The 14,086-nt window shown below is 36.8% G+C and overlaps 1 protein-coding gene across 2 annotated transcripts in view; it reads right to left on the bottom strand.

Moving 5' to 3' along the window:
* Window positions 1-14,086, bottom strand: part of ZNF407 (zinc finger protein 407) — a 350,660-nt gene that overhangs the window by 208,290 nt on the left and 128,284 nt on the right. For both annotated transcript variants that reach the window (XM_064443113.1, XM_064443114.1), the window contains exon 4: window positions 5,123-5,197. In XM_064443113.1, coding sequence (XP_064299183.1) covers window positions 5,123-5,197 — 75 coding nt within the window. The remainder of the gene's footprint in view (window positions 1-5,122; window positions 5,198-14,086) is intronic.

Genomic DNA, 14,086 nt, shown 5'->3' with positions numbered 1-14,086 from the left:
ACCAGCCAAGAGCTGAACTCCACAGGACAATATTTTCAAAGGTCAAGCAGGCCACCAAAGTACTGAAAGCTTAACACAGATCTTCGGGAAAACTTTAGCTCCTAACCAACGCTAAAATGTTGAGTCCTTTCCATTTCCCTCCTCTCATCACAAGCTTCTGACTAGTAAATACTTTAAGGAAAAGCTGCATTTCCTTCCTTAGGGCTTTTCCAAAGAATTATTCTGTAACTCTCCAAGATCCTTTTTAAGCCAAATGCAGGAAACAATCAATTAAGTAAGTTTTTCATTCACATCCCGCTAAACTAGTAATGTTAGGTTTCAGCTGAAAAGCTCAATATTGTTTGCAAGAAGCAGTAAAAGGTGATGACGAGGCTTGATGGCCAGACCCAGCACATTACCCTCCAGTGGCTACAGGTAGTCTCTCCTCTGTGCATCCATATGAACTACCAACACCTCTAACTGGAAACCTTTCTGTGAGACAGTCATTTAGAAAACTCATTCTTTCAGAACATGAGTTATTACAAGATGATTGCATACATATATGTATGTATGACACATCACTCTCTGACTTTTGCCGCTTGTTTTCCCAAAATCTGCTATAACAACTGGATCTTTTTACTTTGCAAGTACAGGGGAATATTATCCAACACAGGCATATCAAATAGTTACTATCAGCAATGTCTTTAATCAAAGAGTTTCAAAAGAAGGATTAACAGTTCCATTAAATAGAACAGGGTCAGACTGAAGGGATTCATTCACTTCTAGTTCTATATTCAAAATGGAAATATCAGGACAATGCAATTTATAACAAAAACATTTCTAAAGAGCATAAAGAACATCAAACTCCCATTCATTTTTTCTGGCTACTTTTCTTTCAGACCTCAACAATGCCTTCCAATGACACACCGCGCAGTACATTTCACAGTATTTATACCACACATTAGTAGCATTGGATAATCCAAAATTCACACGGTCTTATGCAAGCATATTGAACAACAGGCACCTAGGAAATTCCTCTTTTTACTTCAAAGCAGTTGCGCAAAAAATACACAAATTTTAGAAGTGTCTACCAACCTTATTTGAAAAAATAACTCAAATATATTTAGGCTGCTGCTACACAGTAATAGGTGTTTACTTACAGATGTTGCTCTGAAGTTGAAATCATTACACAGCTTTTCTAATCAATTAAGATAATTTGAAAATCATATGATCTTCATATGGTGTTACTAGCACTGTAACATTGATCACACGTTTTAAGCACACAAAAAAATGCAAGAACAGCCTTACGAAAACCAAACATATTATTAATGACCTTTACAGAAAATGTTTTGTAACACAGATTCTAGTTCAGCAAGTGTTTGTGCTCCACATAACTTTATATATATGAATGATCCTCTTTGACTCAATGGGATTACTCATATGCAAGAAGGTATTTCAGAGGCAACTCATCATTTAAAATTCATAAGGAAGATGAGGTAATTAAACAACTGTCAGTAAAGGCCTTTCTGTGGTAAACATATAAAAATAGTTTAAACAGATGTATAAGGTACAATTCTAGTTAACAAACCTTACACACTATTAAATGCATATTGTACAGTACTAATGGTATCCTGAAAAAATATCTCTACAGAATAGTTAAAAGTATTTTTCATATGAAAAATTTCTAGATCCAGAGTTGTGCTTAATAGTGGTAAAATTTGGTCTTAGTGACGAATGGCTTAGTGATTTTATTTTTTTTCTTGCTCATATTTGTGTGTGTGTGTACGTATATTTCTTCTACTCAATAGTAAATCATCTTCATTTGTTCTGTGTTTTGCCACAGATTACACCTAAGTAATGTAACGATGTAACAGAAATTAGAACTTGGCACCATTAACACTACTGATGCATTCACCTTGTCCTCAACCACATTGTCTCCTAGACACAATAAAGGTGTAGCCAAAGATTTATCCTGCCAATAAGGTATAGTTATAGGTCCCATGAAGATTACTGACACTGAAGTACCAAATACGTACCGGCCTTGGACTTAGCAGATAACATGCCAGTTTTGAGACACATTCAAGTTGACAATAAATCAGTATCACAGTTCCAATAACAGGAAAAGATACCTTAGAGGAATTTTTGTGTTAAAACATTCCACTTTTGAGTTAGCTATTAAATGGTAATGATCGTAATGGACTAGGCAGTAGGGTTTTTTGTGGCTGAAATGTGCAGGCATTTTACTAGAAGGCTATGTTTTTAAACGTCTGTGATTTTGAACCACACAGTATTTTCCCCTTAAATCAATTTTGTCTTTAAAAAAAAGAAATATTTCAAAACAAAAATGTTTTAGTAGCAATCTTATTACAAATTATACTTGTTTTCTATATCTGCATACTTGTTTTCTATATCTGCACATGCAAACATTTCCACAGCCTCCACGACACCTCCCTTTTGTGCATACAAAAAGCAATAGTTGTGGGTTATGGAAACCTAGAGAGAGCAAGGCACACTAGTTCAGTACTGCTTACTAAACTGTAAATGTATTTTTTTCTCTCCCTCTCAGAACTACCTCAATGTTTGTCACCAGAAATTCCTTTCTGAGAAGTTTGTTAAAAGGGCACCAATTTCTCAGAGTATATAACTATTTTTTTCAAGCACCCTTTTGAACTTATTTCAATTTTCTGTTTTTGATGATAGTCATGCTGACAACTTTTTTTGGTCCATCAAATTCTGTAGTACAATTACATGAATTTACTTTTAATAAATTACCATCTTTGCATATATCAGTCAAACCATGAAGACTAAACACTTGCAAATAAAATGCATTATTAATTTAATTGTCACAGCCTATTTAGCTAGCTTCTATTAGTATTTGCTATAATATGCAATGTATCAGAGGGCAGAATCAAATTCAAAACATAAAGAATAAACTGATTATATTGTCCTGGAGAAATTAAAAAACAGCAAGCTTGCAAAATTATAATCACAGCATTAATGTTTTAAATAGGTAAGAAAACTACATAACTTAATCTATAATATGTTTATACCCAAAGAGATGGTTTAACATGCTGAAGAAGGATTTCTTTGGTTCCTAAAGCCATTAAAAGGCATCAAACTCTCTCGTAATAGGAAGGGAAAGCTGGAAAGGAAAGTAACTGGGGTTTGGTATTTACTGTACTAGATCATGTGGCTTAAATATCCGCCACCACCAGTGAGGGACTGCTGCTAGAAAATGATATTGTTGTTGTAGCTCTGCCACTACTATTTGATGCTGCTCTACACTAAGCTAAGTGCCAGCTAAAAAGGTATTGTAGGTAAGAAATAGTCAACAGACGGATGAAGACATTTCAAAAGAAGAGAGTATGAAGTCACTCAAATACCACTTGTTTATGCTGGCCTGGGGGTAAAGCTGCAACCGCCTGCACTAGCAGATGGGGCAGGGAGGTTGCAGGCCTGGGCTGGGCTCTCTGCTCCTCGGGCAGCTGGGGCTGCAAGGGCTGTGAACCTGTCACCTTGCAGAGGGGCGGCAGGGGAGGGCTTCCCCCCGCCCCCCTTCCGCCTCCTCCCCCTCCTCATGCCACACTGGAAGGGCAGCCTGAAAGCCTTTGAGGAATATGGGAAGAAATGGGGAAAATGGAAACAGCCAGAAGGGTTTCAGAAGAAACACACAAACAAAAGGCAGCAACAACCGATTTAGATTATAGCATCCTGCTTGTTAAGGAATTCATTTCAAGATGACGATCGCTAAAACTATGCCTCTCAGGCTACGATACTATATTTGGAAATCTATTGTATGTATCCTTTATTGCACACATATTCACTAGGGTAACGCAAGTTATCTCTATGTTGTATTTATGATGATTACACAGTAAGTACCCCCTTGCAAAGAACATATTGGTATTGAATGCTTCCAGTTATAAAATAAGCCACCAGAGCAAAACATTTGTTGTAATTGTTGCGCTATGACAAAAGATAACCAGCATAAACTTTAATATGATATCTGCTTTGATGAAACTGTAATTGTTGTTCCAATGCATCATTCTCTGTTTTAGATGGAACAGAATATCTCAAAAGTCCTTAAATGACCATGTGTTAGGGAAATTCTGGTTAAGCCCTTTGTGGAGGAAATCTCATTAAAAATATAAGCACACTTAAACAGGTGCTTAGTCAAACATCAGGTGTATATGATGTGTTAATTTAAAACTCTACTCTTAGGTCACTCAGTGATTTAAGTGTGACAAACTTGTGAGGAAAGGGTCTAATGGACTACCATTTCCAGTGTCTTTAACAAGACGTGAACATGACCTAGAGTTTTGCAGTGTTCTACGACTCCTAGCTATCATTTGTTTTCCCCTTCTTTCATATCAAACCCAGAAAATACTCTTAGTTATGAGCACCTACACCGGAAGAACAAGTTACAAGGCAATAATGCTTGAAACGGTATCAAGTGTCCAGCAATGAACCCTGCAGTTAGTATACCTCCATCAACCCAGACTGAAAGAGTATGTGATCTTCTGGTGATCCAAAAACTGTCAAGCTTCTAGTTGCCCCGAAATTCAATGAAATAGCAACAGTTATGCCACAATACACAATATGCCCAATAAATCTGAGGCAAAATCTGTTTATCTGCAAACACAGTGCCATTTAGTTTGTAAAACAGTTACATTTTAAACCACAGAAAAAATAACCTGCTTGCAAAAAAATGTTAGAACATAACTAACTGACCATAGATTGAAAAAAAAATTAATTAATTTTAAAAATAGGCAAAGCACCAGATCTCTGTTTCTGCCCAAGAACACTGAGAAAACTTTCTTTTTGAGTCCTCTGTGACTTTGACCTCACTGATCAACAGTGACAGGGACAGTTACAACTATGGAAATTTTGAGAAAATGATACAAACGGTCAAAAAAACACCCAAAAAAGTGCAACTCCTACACCTTTTATGTAGAATCGCTTTCTACAGCAATTTTCTATTGACACCCACCGACAGCTGGCAGAGCACTTAAGCATGTTAGCTCCCTCTGTAGTTGGAGTTGAGCTAAAAGTCCAGGTGACTTTAATTTGGGTAAGCTCAATATTCCAGATAAGGTCTCCACACATTTTATAAGGTAAAATCGGAAAGAATTTTAAAGTCGTTTACCTTTCTTTGGGTGTGCCAACTCCATGCTTGCCCAGTAAATGAGTATTCAAATGCTTCTTCATCACAAACGCCACCCTACCAAACAAAGAGAAAACCCAAGGTTATTGGTTTTTTTATTAATATTTTTAATACTCTATTTTTCTGTTTTGAGCATGCACTCGAGGATACTTTATTAAAGATGTACTTTTAAAAACCCTGCTAGACTATGATTTAAATCTGGGACTCCATTCTGTAATGACAGGTTTTCTTCAGATTGTAGTCACTTGGCTATTTTTCTTACAAATAAGTAATCACAACCACGCATTGCTCGTCAAAGAATGCAAAACCTGTTTCTGCTTCCCTTTGCAAATTAGAATGCCTTATACAAAATACTGATAATATAGTCTATTTTACCTAAATAACATTTTCTCATGTTATAAACTAACACCTCTGGTTACACCTTTGAATTTATTTAAGCCTAGTGGGCCTATCATACAACGCTTCTTCATACAAGTAGTTCTATTGTTTTTGACGAGTGCCACAAAAATACAGCAAGATCAGATGCTTTAATCGCTTCTTACATCTGGTCAAACTTCTTTATATTAATTATTTAAAGAGATATACAGGGAAACAAATTAATAGCCTTAGTTATTTTATAGCCTTGTGAAAAAAAGGATGGAAAATGTGAAGCACATGTTCATGACTACACTTTGAGCAGGACTATTGTTCAAACTGGCAAAACGCTGTTCAAAGCATCAACAGCAGCAACAAAATCTATACTAGCTGGCATTATGCTTCTACCAAACAAAACACAGATAATTTACTTTAATTTTGGTGACATACATACTGAACCAGATAGGAGCCTATCAAGTACCATTCTTCTGCTGATAAGACCATAACATCAATTTAATTATGTCACGTGACTGCTTCAAACAATTTAGATATCAGACTGAAGCTTCAAACTAAAAATGGTTCTCTCGATAAGCAAAAATTTTACTGCTGCAACTTCCAGTGTGAAAAGGGCTTGCAAACATTTTTGTTAATTATGTATTACAGCTGTCCTTCATAAAGTTAATTACTAATAGCTGAAAGGCAATAGACTCTATTTGCATATGTACATGAAAGGCATGACATATGCAAAAATATGATTTTAATTAGCATTCCATGATATGAAGGGCTACAAATCAAACTGGCATGTTATAAGATTTTTAACATTAAACGCTGAATTCATCTGGACGTGTTTGCAGGAATGGACAATGGAAGGACTGTAAAATGTTAGCACTATGGGGTATAAGAGCCACAAAAGCCAAGAGACAGTACTTTTCCTTTACAAATATGTTAATGTAGCTTCTCCATGTCCGATCTACTTTGGGCACTTTCACATTATTACAGAGAATCTCTCTTGTGCATCCCTTAAGGTGTAAGAATATAATTCTCTCATATTTAAATGATAGCCGTTTCCTTATTTTTTACAAAAAGACATTAAAAAACCATCTTAAATACTTTTCCCTACACAATTTGTAAGTATGGAATCATAATCATTACAAATGTGAATAATCTGTCACACCGTTACCATCATTACCATGCAAGTGTGTTCAGAATTACTGTACATAGGGAAAATAATTGTAGAAAAATAAAAACGTATTCTAATAACAGCACAAGGCATTCAAAACATACTGCCCTTGCTTTTTGGCAGAAATACAAACCGTTTCCACACAGCTGTGAAAGGTACCAAACATTTTAATTTAGTAAAATTTGTGTCTCCTGTTACAAACCTCCATTCTCCCCCTTCTTTAAAAGGAAAATAAAACCAAAGATATTACTGTGAAAGGGCAATGTGCAAAGTTGTAAAGGCATACATTGCTATTTGCATGGAATATAAAGATCTCAACCAGCTACTCAGTATTTCTAGGGAAGGTTTTTTTCTCTTCTGAGCCTTTGTACTTGAAGCTTCCAAACAAAAGCTGAACATTTCCTATACCACACAACTGCAGGGGGTACAGACAGACATACCTTTCTGCAAAATCAAAGACAAAGGCCTTGTTAATAATGTGAAGCCATTAATCTCACATTAACTGACTCCCCTCTGTTGTATCTAGGTTCTGAGTAACCATTTTGCTGCTGTTACACAGCACAAATAAAATGAAGACTGACTCAGTAAGTGCCTCAGCACTTACTAACATTTTAAGCCTTTAATGTAAGGCTTGAAGACTTAAGACTTGAGGAGTGCACAACGCCTCCATGCAAGCCTGGAGTGCTCAGCATAGCTCAGCATAGCTCCCCACCTTACAGACTCAGGCCTTAAAAATACAAGCAAAGTTGCTATTTTCATAAGAAACTGAGAACAAGATAAAAAAGAAATATTAAAAACAGAGACAGCCCTATGGAAACAAAAGATTTTTTTTCCCCTAGAATTGAGGCCACATCTAAACGTCTTGGTTTGGATGCTGAGTCTGAGGACAACCTAACAAAAAAAAAGACAGGTGTGGGAACTATTTGTGTATGTTTACCAAATACTGCAAGTGTTTTTAAGAGACAAGTGGTAGTGGTGTTTGCTGGCTTTACAAAACAAACACAGTGTTTTCAGTACATTGTTACCCCTGGGTTTCTGAGATATTAGTAGTTTAGTAGTAAAAAAATACTGGGTTTATGTATGCCAACAATTTACCTCTGCTGACGTACATCAGTTATTCCTAAGATACTGCCAAAACTGAATAGAAAGACATGAGCCTTTTCAAATGGCCTAATACATCTTCAAATCAAAGAGAATCTTTCTATCAGCTGCAGTAAGCACCAATTCAGGCTTTGCTGAATTTCTCATTTCTTATTTTTTAATTCTAGTGGAAATAAGAAATGTTCAAATGCTAGAAATTAACTGGTTTCAGAAACACATCAAAAGGGAGTAAGAAAACCCTGTAATTGCCATACTCTGCTGTTTCCAATACATGCAAACCAGGCCAGACTAGAGGCCTGGAACCAGTTTTACAAACTCTGATCTGGACATCCTCATCCCCACCCGCATGAAGACAAGAAGCCACAGCTCAGCTGCTCTCCGGAGGGTCAGCTCTTGTAAGGCTGAAATGTCCAGTCTATACATCCAAGTCATGGTTACTGGGAGTTCCCTCCACTCGTTAGGAAGACTGCACCTAGAAGCCTCCTCTTGCAGTGGAAAAATGCGAGTAGGTAGATTTCATTTGCTTGCAGTGGCATTCTGTTGGTTTAACTTTTCTAGTGATTTTCAACTACTCTGGCTCCAAACTAGCAACACCCTCCGTCTTATGTTCACTTATGAACACTTTATGTTCAAACTTCAGGATAAATTAAACACAAGTTGAAAAAAATTACACAGAGCTTTAGAATAGCATCCACACTCTCTACGGACAATTTTTTGCACATTAGCTAGATAGAAAAAAACCCAATAACTTTCAATCGTAAATATATGAGCACCTTTCCCAAAATAAGTTTGCAGAATATTCTGTTTTCAGTTTAGAAGAGTTGTGGCCTTGAAGGAACATGCCCACTTATATTCCACAGCAGTCTTCAACCAGTACTTGGACTCACTTTCAAAATGTCTGTAACTGCTTTAGGAGCCTCTACAGACTGGTCTTCAGTTATAAAAGCACATTTTAATGTACAGAAGAAACAAAGGGACTTCTAATTCTGGGAATAAAGAAACATATTGGACAATCTTTACTTCCACTTTTTATTCTAGTGTAATATGAGTTCTTCAGCATGTACAATGTTTATCATTGCAGTACCCAGGGAATATGAACAATCTGTCATGTATTGTCTGTTCTCTCATTTTTTCTGCAGGGAGAGAATTGTGCTCTCTGAAGTATCTTGTTTTGAGAGGGCAAAAGATTCTAGGTTTTATTATGTTTTGAATCTATAATAGCTTTTTTAAAAAAATATGTACATAATTGTTAGTGAAAAGCCAAGTTAAAAAATCAGGCACACAGACACCAAAACGAGCATTCTGGACCATAAAGTCATTTGTCCTGAGTGTTTACCAAGTGCTCAGCCTTTGCCTAGTTCCAAGGAAGGAACTACATCTTACCTCTACCAAAAAGTCTCTTGAAGCCATGTCAACAGACCAGTCATCTTGTAACTGCACATAACTGCTGAGGAGGACCAGCATGAGAATTTATTTTTGTGGAGCTCTACAAACAAGGTATCCAGCAGTTGAAGAGCAATTTTAAATCACTTCTCAGTGGACACATTGCTCTCTGCAACTGCTCTTGGAGAATTTATCTTACAGACAACAATGTTCAATGATGGCAGAAATGTCTAGGAGAATAACAATGAATATCTACCCTTTATTCATATTCTCAATATCCTTTACATCTCCTTTAAACTGTCCAGAACCTCTTTATACATGAATTGAACTCTGAGAATACAGGTAAGATATTGCATGGCATGTGCAGTCCCCAAGTACACAGGATGTTTTAAAAAGGTCCTTGAAAGGCTTTTTTTTAAAACAAAACCAAACCAAAACAAGCCACACACCCACAAAAAAACAAACAAACAAACAAAAAACCAAACAACAAACAAAACCCCTAACAGAATAGAATGCTATTATTTTTTAATTATTAGTATTTAGAGTTTGGTTTTATCATAGGTTTCAGGCACTCAGAAAGTATAGAATGGTTTCCCATTCTGGCTAAATCACCTGGCATATCTGACAGCTTCAAGGAATAATAAGGAGAAGGATCTCAAACTTTTATGCACCATCACAGAACATGAGGAAATAATACATTATCCTGTCTGCATCAGTTTTTGTTTTCCATGACCCATGCTTGAATTTATATCCCTATATCTTCACCTGAGGCAAGAAACCAAAAAATCAAGGCAAGTAAATAACAACATAGACTCAATAGTTCTTATCATCTAAATGAAGTTCTCTTGTTCTTTACCGTGTCTTGAAATATGCTGCAAACCCTAATTTTTTGTAGCTGAATGAGTGGTTCACATGCAGTCATGTCAACAGGTGTATCAATTAGTAAGAGAAATAGTGCAGTATCTCAAGGAATATTGTGACCCATGTGCATTTTAGAATGTTCAATAAAATCTGAACCTGCAATTACAGATTTTTGCATGTACTTTAGAATTGTACACATAAAAGTAGAACTTCATATCATCAAATCAGCACTTAGTCAAACAGTACATAAACAGTCTATGCAAAAACTTTACGTTTTTAAAGTCTCAGAATTATATAAAAAGTTGCTACCCAAACTCATCTGTCTGTCTGTCTGTCTGTCAAGATCTTGTATTCAGCAGGCCAGCTTCAGGAACAAGATCATAGAGGAAATGCAGAACTGCCCAGAAAGCAATGGTTCTCTATGAACAAGTAATCTTTTTTCCCATCCATCAAAAGCCTAAATTCCTGGGAATTTCTTCAAGTCCATCATTCGTGGATGTTTGCTGATTCTGAAGGGTCCAGACTGGGGCGCTGATAACTCTCTTGCATGACTGCGCGCGAGGGACTCAATTTAAAAGAAAGTATCTGGCAGGGCAGAGTCTGGTGTGCAAGATATCCAGCAGTCTGAAAGGCTTCATGCCCTTTGTGACAAGATGTCAGGCTCAAGTAAATATCTGGCAGGGCGAAGTCTAGTGTGGAAAACATCCAAATACCTGAAAAACTTCATGCCCTCTGTGACAGGATGTTAGGTCCCAGAACCCTGCATAGGAAAGCTGGGTTTTTCTGCTGACTCATTTAGCAGCCAAATGAAGCAGGTCTTATTACTTCCACCTAACAGTTATGGTTATTCTTCTTAAGTTAACAAAGAAAAAAAAAGGAATCAATAACATTTCAGAAGGTTAACAAGTCATGCATAATCACCCAGTCTGTGATGCTGAGAGCACTGTGACCCACTGCCTTATACTCCCTGCTGACCCCATGTGTTAAAGGAGGATATGGCTATTTTATGCTCCACCCTCACTAACACTCTTAATTAAACTGGAAAGTGAACCACATACATCTGGCATATGTGGCTCCTTCCTCCTCATCCTCAAGTGTGAGCAACTTGGCCGACTGGATAATACAAACTTTTTCTCTTGCAAAAAGAAGCCAAAAGAGGCAAATGAGGACAACTTTGCTGCCACCAACAAGACAACCAGAGTAACACATCAAGATAATCATAGTAATTCATGAAATCTAAACACTAACACAAGTTTTACATTTCTGAGAATTATTATCCCTTCTGCCTTAAGTTTGAAGGTGGGCCTTTGTATTAAAATTTTTCATGCAAGAATCAGGTATGTTTCTTAATGTTTTATTAACTTTTCAACTTTACCACGAAGATGTTTTGTTGCTGAAGTTCAAAACCCAACATGTTCAAAAATTATTTTTATGTCAATATGCCATCCTCAGTGCAACAGGCTACAACCTTATCTTCTAAAAATACCTCAGCTCATTTATACTGTTATTTGGAACGAGTTAGCAATGAAGCCAAAGCACTCAATGATACAAAAACTGAAGGGAGAAGACAACAACTTATATTAGTGGAATACCTGTACACAGATTGCACCCAAGGTAGACTTGAGTATCACAGCAGCTACTGTTCCTGACTTGCTTTGAACAGGATGACAGACAACAGGATTGTCAATGTGCTGTTCAATGACCTGCATCAATCTCAAGAATAATTTACTGCTATATCAGACAGATCATTATGGATGAGTTGTGCACTATCAATCAATTGACTGTGTTGTTCCTGCATATTCCTGCATTTATCACCCAGAAGAGAGCGAAATCCCTCAGCACATTCTTGTTGCTTTCTGTTACCAATCTGCATCCCTCAAGATCTGAAAGAATTATTAGCCACATGGCCATAAAGTAGTAGCAATGGGCACAATTATATCCTTTTATGTATTCTGGCAGAAGAGGTGTGGGTACAAAGGAAGAGAAAACGAAACAAAATGGCCAACATCCTCTACTGTTCCACTCAAGCTGGCTTGGAGAGATCTTGCCATCCAAAGTTGACGAGTCGTCTCACCATCCCTCTTTTAAGAGATGTATGTTATAATGTAAAGCATCTGGGACAGAAATTTAGTCTGTTGTTGCAAGGGCTTGGTGAAAGAGGAATACATGGGCAGTATTTACATTATTTCTTCCCCCCATGAGGGAACTCATATATTTGTCATTGTGTGCCTCATCTGGAGTTACTAATTTTGTAACTGAAAGCAGGAAGGTTTTCTCTAAGTTAGCTATTTTATTGGTTTGGGGTTTTTGTGGTGGTGGGCTTTTTAAATACAAAAAGTACCTTTCAACAGCAGATGCATGAATTATTATGTTATTAACATAAAGGTAAGAGGAAACTTAAGAGCGCGACTGGAAACCTTTAGATTTGGAGACACAATAAAAAGCCGCTCACATGGCATACAGTGCATGTGAACTATGCCATATTCACTGACAGCAGTTTCCAATGACCACACACTTTGCCTCCTTAAAGGAGGGAGAAAGCCACTGTACTCTCTAATGCATAACTCTCTGCTGAAAACGGGACTTATATTACTTCAAAAGAAACTTGCCGTGTGGCTCAAAGCATATAGGCTGGATGGCACAATTAAACACTAGTGCATGGACAAATATTTCAGTAAATGATGCAGCATGATATTATACATAAGAATACAGTTCGGACCATATAAAACTCTGCCAAAACACTTTCAGATGCACAAGCATAAAAAGTGACAGAACAGGGCCCAAAGCATTATGCATTTCATAATACCATAATAAAACACCACCAGAAGGTCATGTCCGCTGTTTCAAGCAATAACAGCATGCAAACCAAGGGAACTACTAGTCAGCTTAAAGTAGAGGACTTCTCTGAAAAGAGGAACCGGATCTTTCCTTATGGTACCCTATGACATCTTAAAGGAACAATCGAGAGTTTCAAGTGGCAGCATCCCCTCACTGCCCCCAGCCTCCAAACATCAGGAATTAGTAAGGCTCTAAAACTCACAGCAAAGTAACATTTATGAAGAGACTAAATATTAATGACCAGTGAAAACAGTTCAGACAAAAAAACAACCAAACAAAAACCAACAAAAAAAGCAACAAACAAAATGCAATCACTTTTAGGGAAGGCATACCTTTTAATTCTGCCCAAACACCTATGCTTAGAAAGGAAACTGAAGTTTTTCATGCACCATTACTAAAAATAACAATCTACTTCAACAATATGCTGCTGGGTAATCTTCTCAAACAAAATAAAATATAATAAAATATTTTATTATTGTTTGAAATCTGATTTTTCCTACTGAATGTGAATTGATCTACTGTCCATCTAAATATCCACAGATCTGTCATGGAGTAAAAACACCAAACACCAAAACACTGGCTAGTAAAAACCCGAAATAAACAGGAGACTCTTTATTATACAGTAAATTGCTAAAGTGCTAACTCTAAGTAAACAAATGGCTCTCTACTTATTTTGTTTGCTTAATGAGCAGACTAAAAACAGCTGAACAGTGGCAAAAACTTTAAAGTCAGAAGGTGTTCACTCTGTCAGGAAATCACCTTACAAATATATGAGAAAATTAGTACGCCACAAGAAATGTTTGTTTCAATATTCAGAGGAGTTAATGAATGTTAAGTGATAACGGTAGACAGCAGCAGTATGTAATTACATTTCTAAACACACCTTACCAAATCACTTCTAAGCTAAAAGAATCACTTGTTCTATTAATTTTCATTGGTTATCAAACATCTGTAACTGTCACCTCTAACAGGTGTTTGGTAATCTAACAGCTGCACAAAGCACTAAAAAAAAAAAAAGAAAAAAAAAAGACAGAATCACAATGTGCTTTCTGTAGGGCTGCTATCAAACTACCAGTCTACCACAACGCAGAACCTCTTTGCCTAAATTCTAAAACGAAACCTTAGGCTCAGCATTGCAAGTGCCTTGCATCTAAGAGAGATTATGATCAACATCCAGAGACATGACACCAGAGAACATACTTATGCTAAATGAGGCTGCAGGAACGCTT

Source organism: Phalacrocorax carbo, chromosome 2, assembly GCF_963921805.1.
Source record: "Phalacrocorax carbo chromosome 2, bPhaCar2.1, whole genome shotgun sequence".
In the NCBI taxonomy this organism is placed as follows: domain Eukaryota; kingdom Metazoa; phylum Chordata; class Aves; order Suliformes; family Phalacrocoracidae; genus Phalacrocorax; species Phalacrocorax carbo.
Note: the sequence above shows the minus strand (reverse complement) of the source record. Positions and strands in the feature narration are given on the sequence as shown.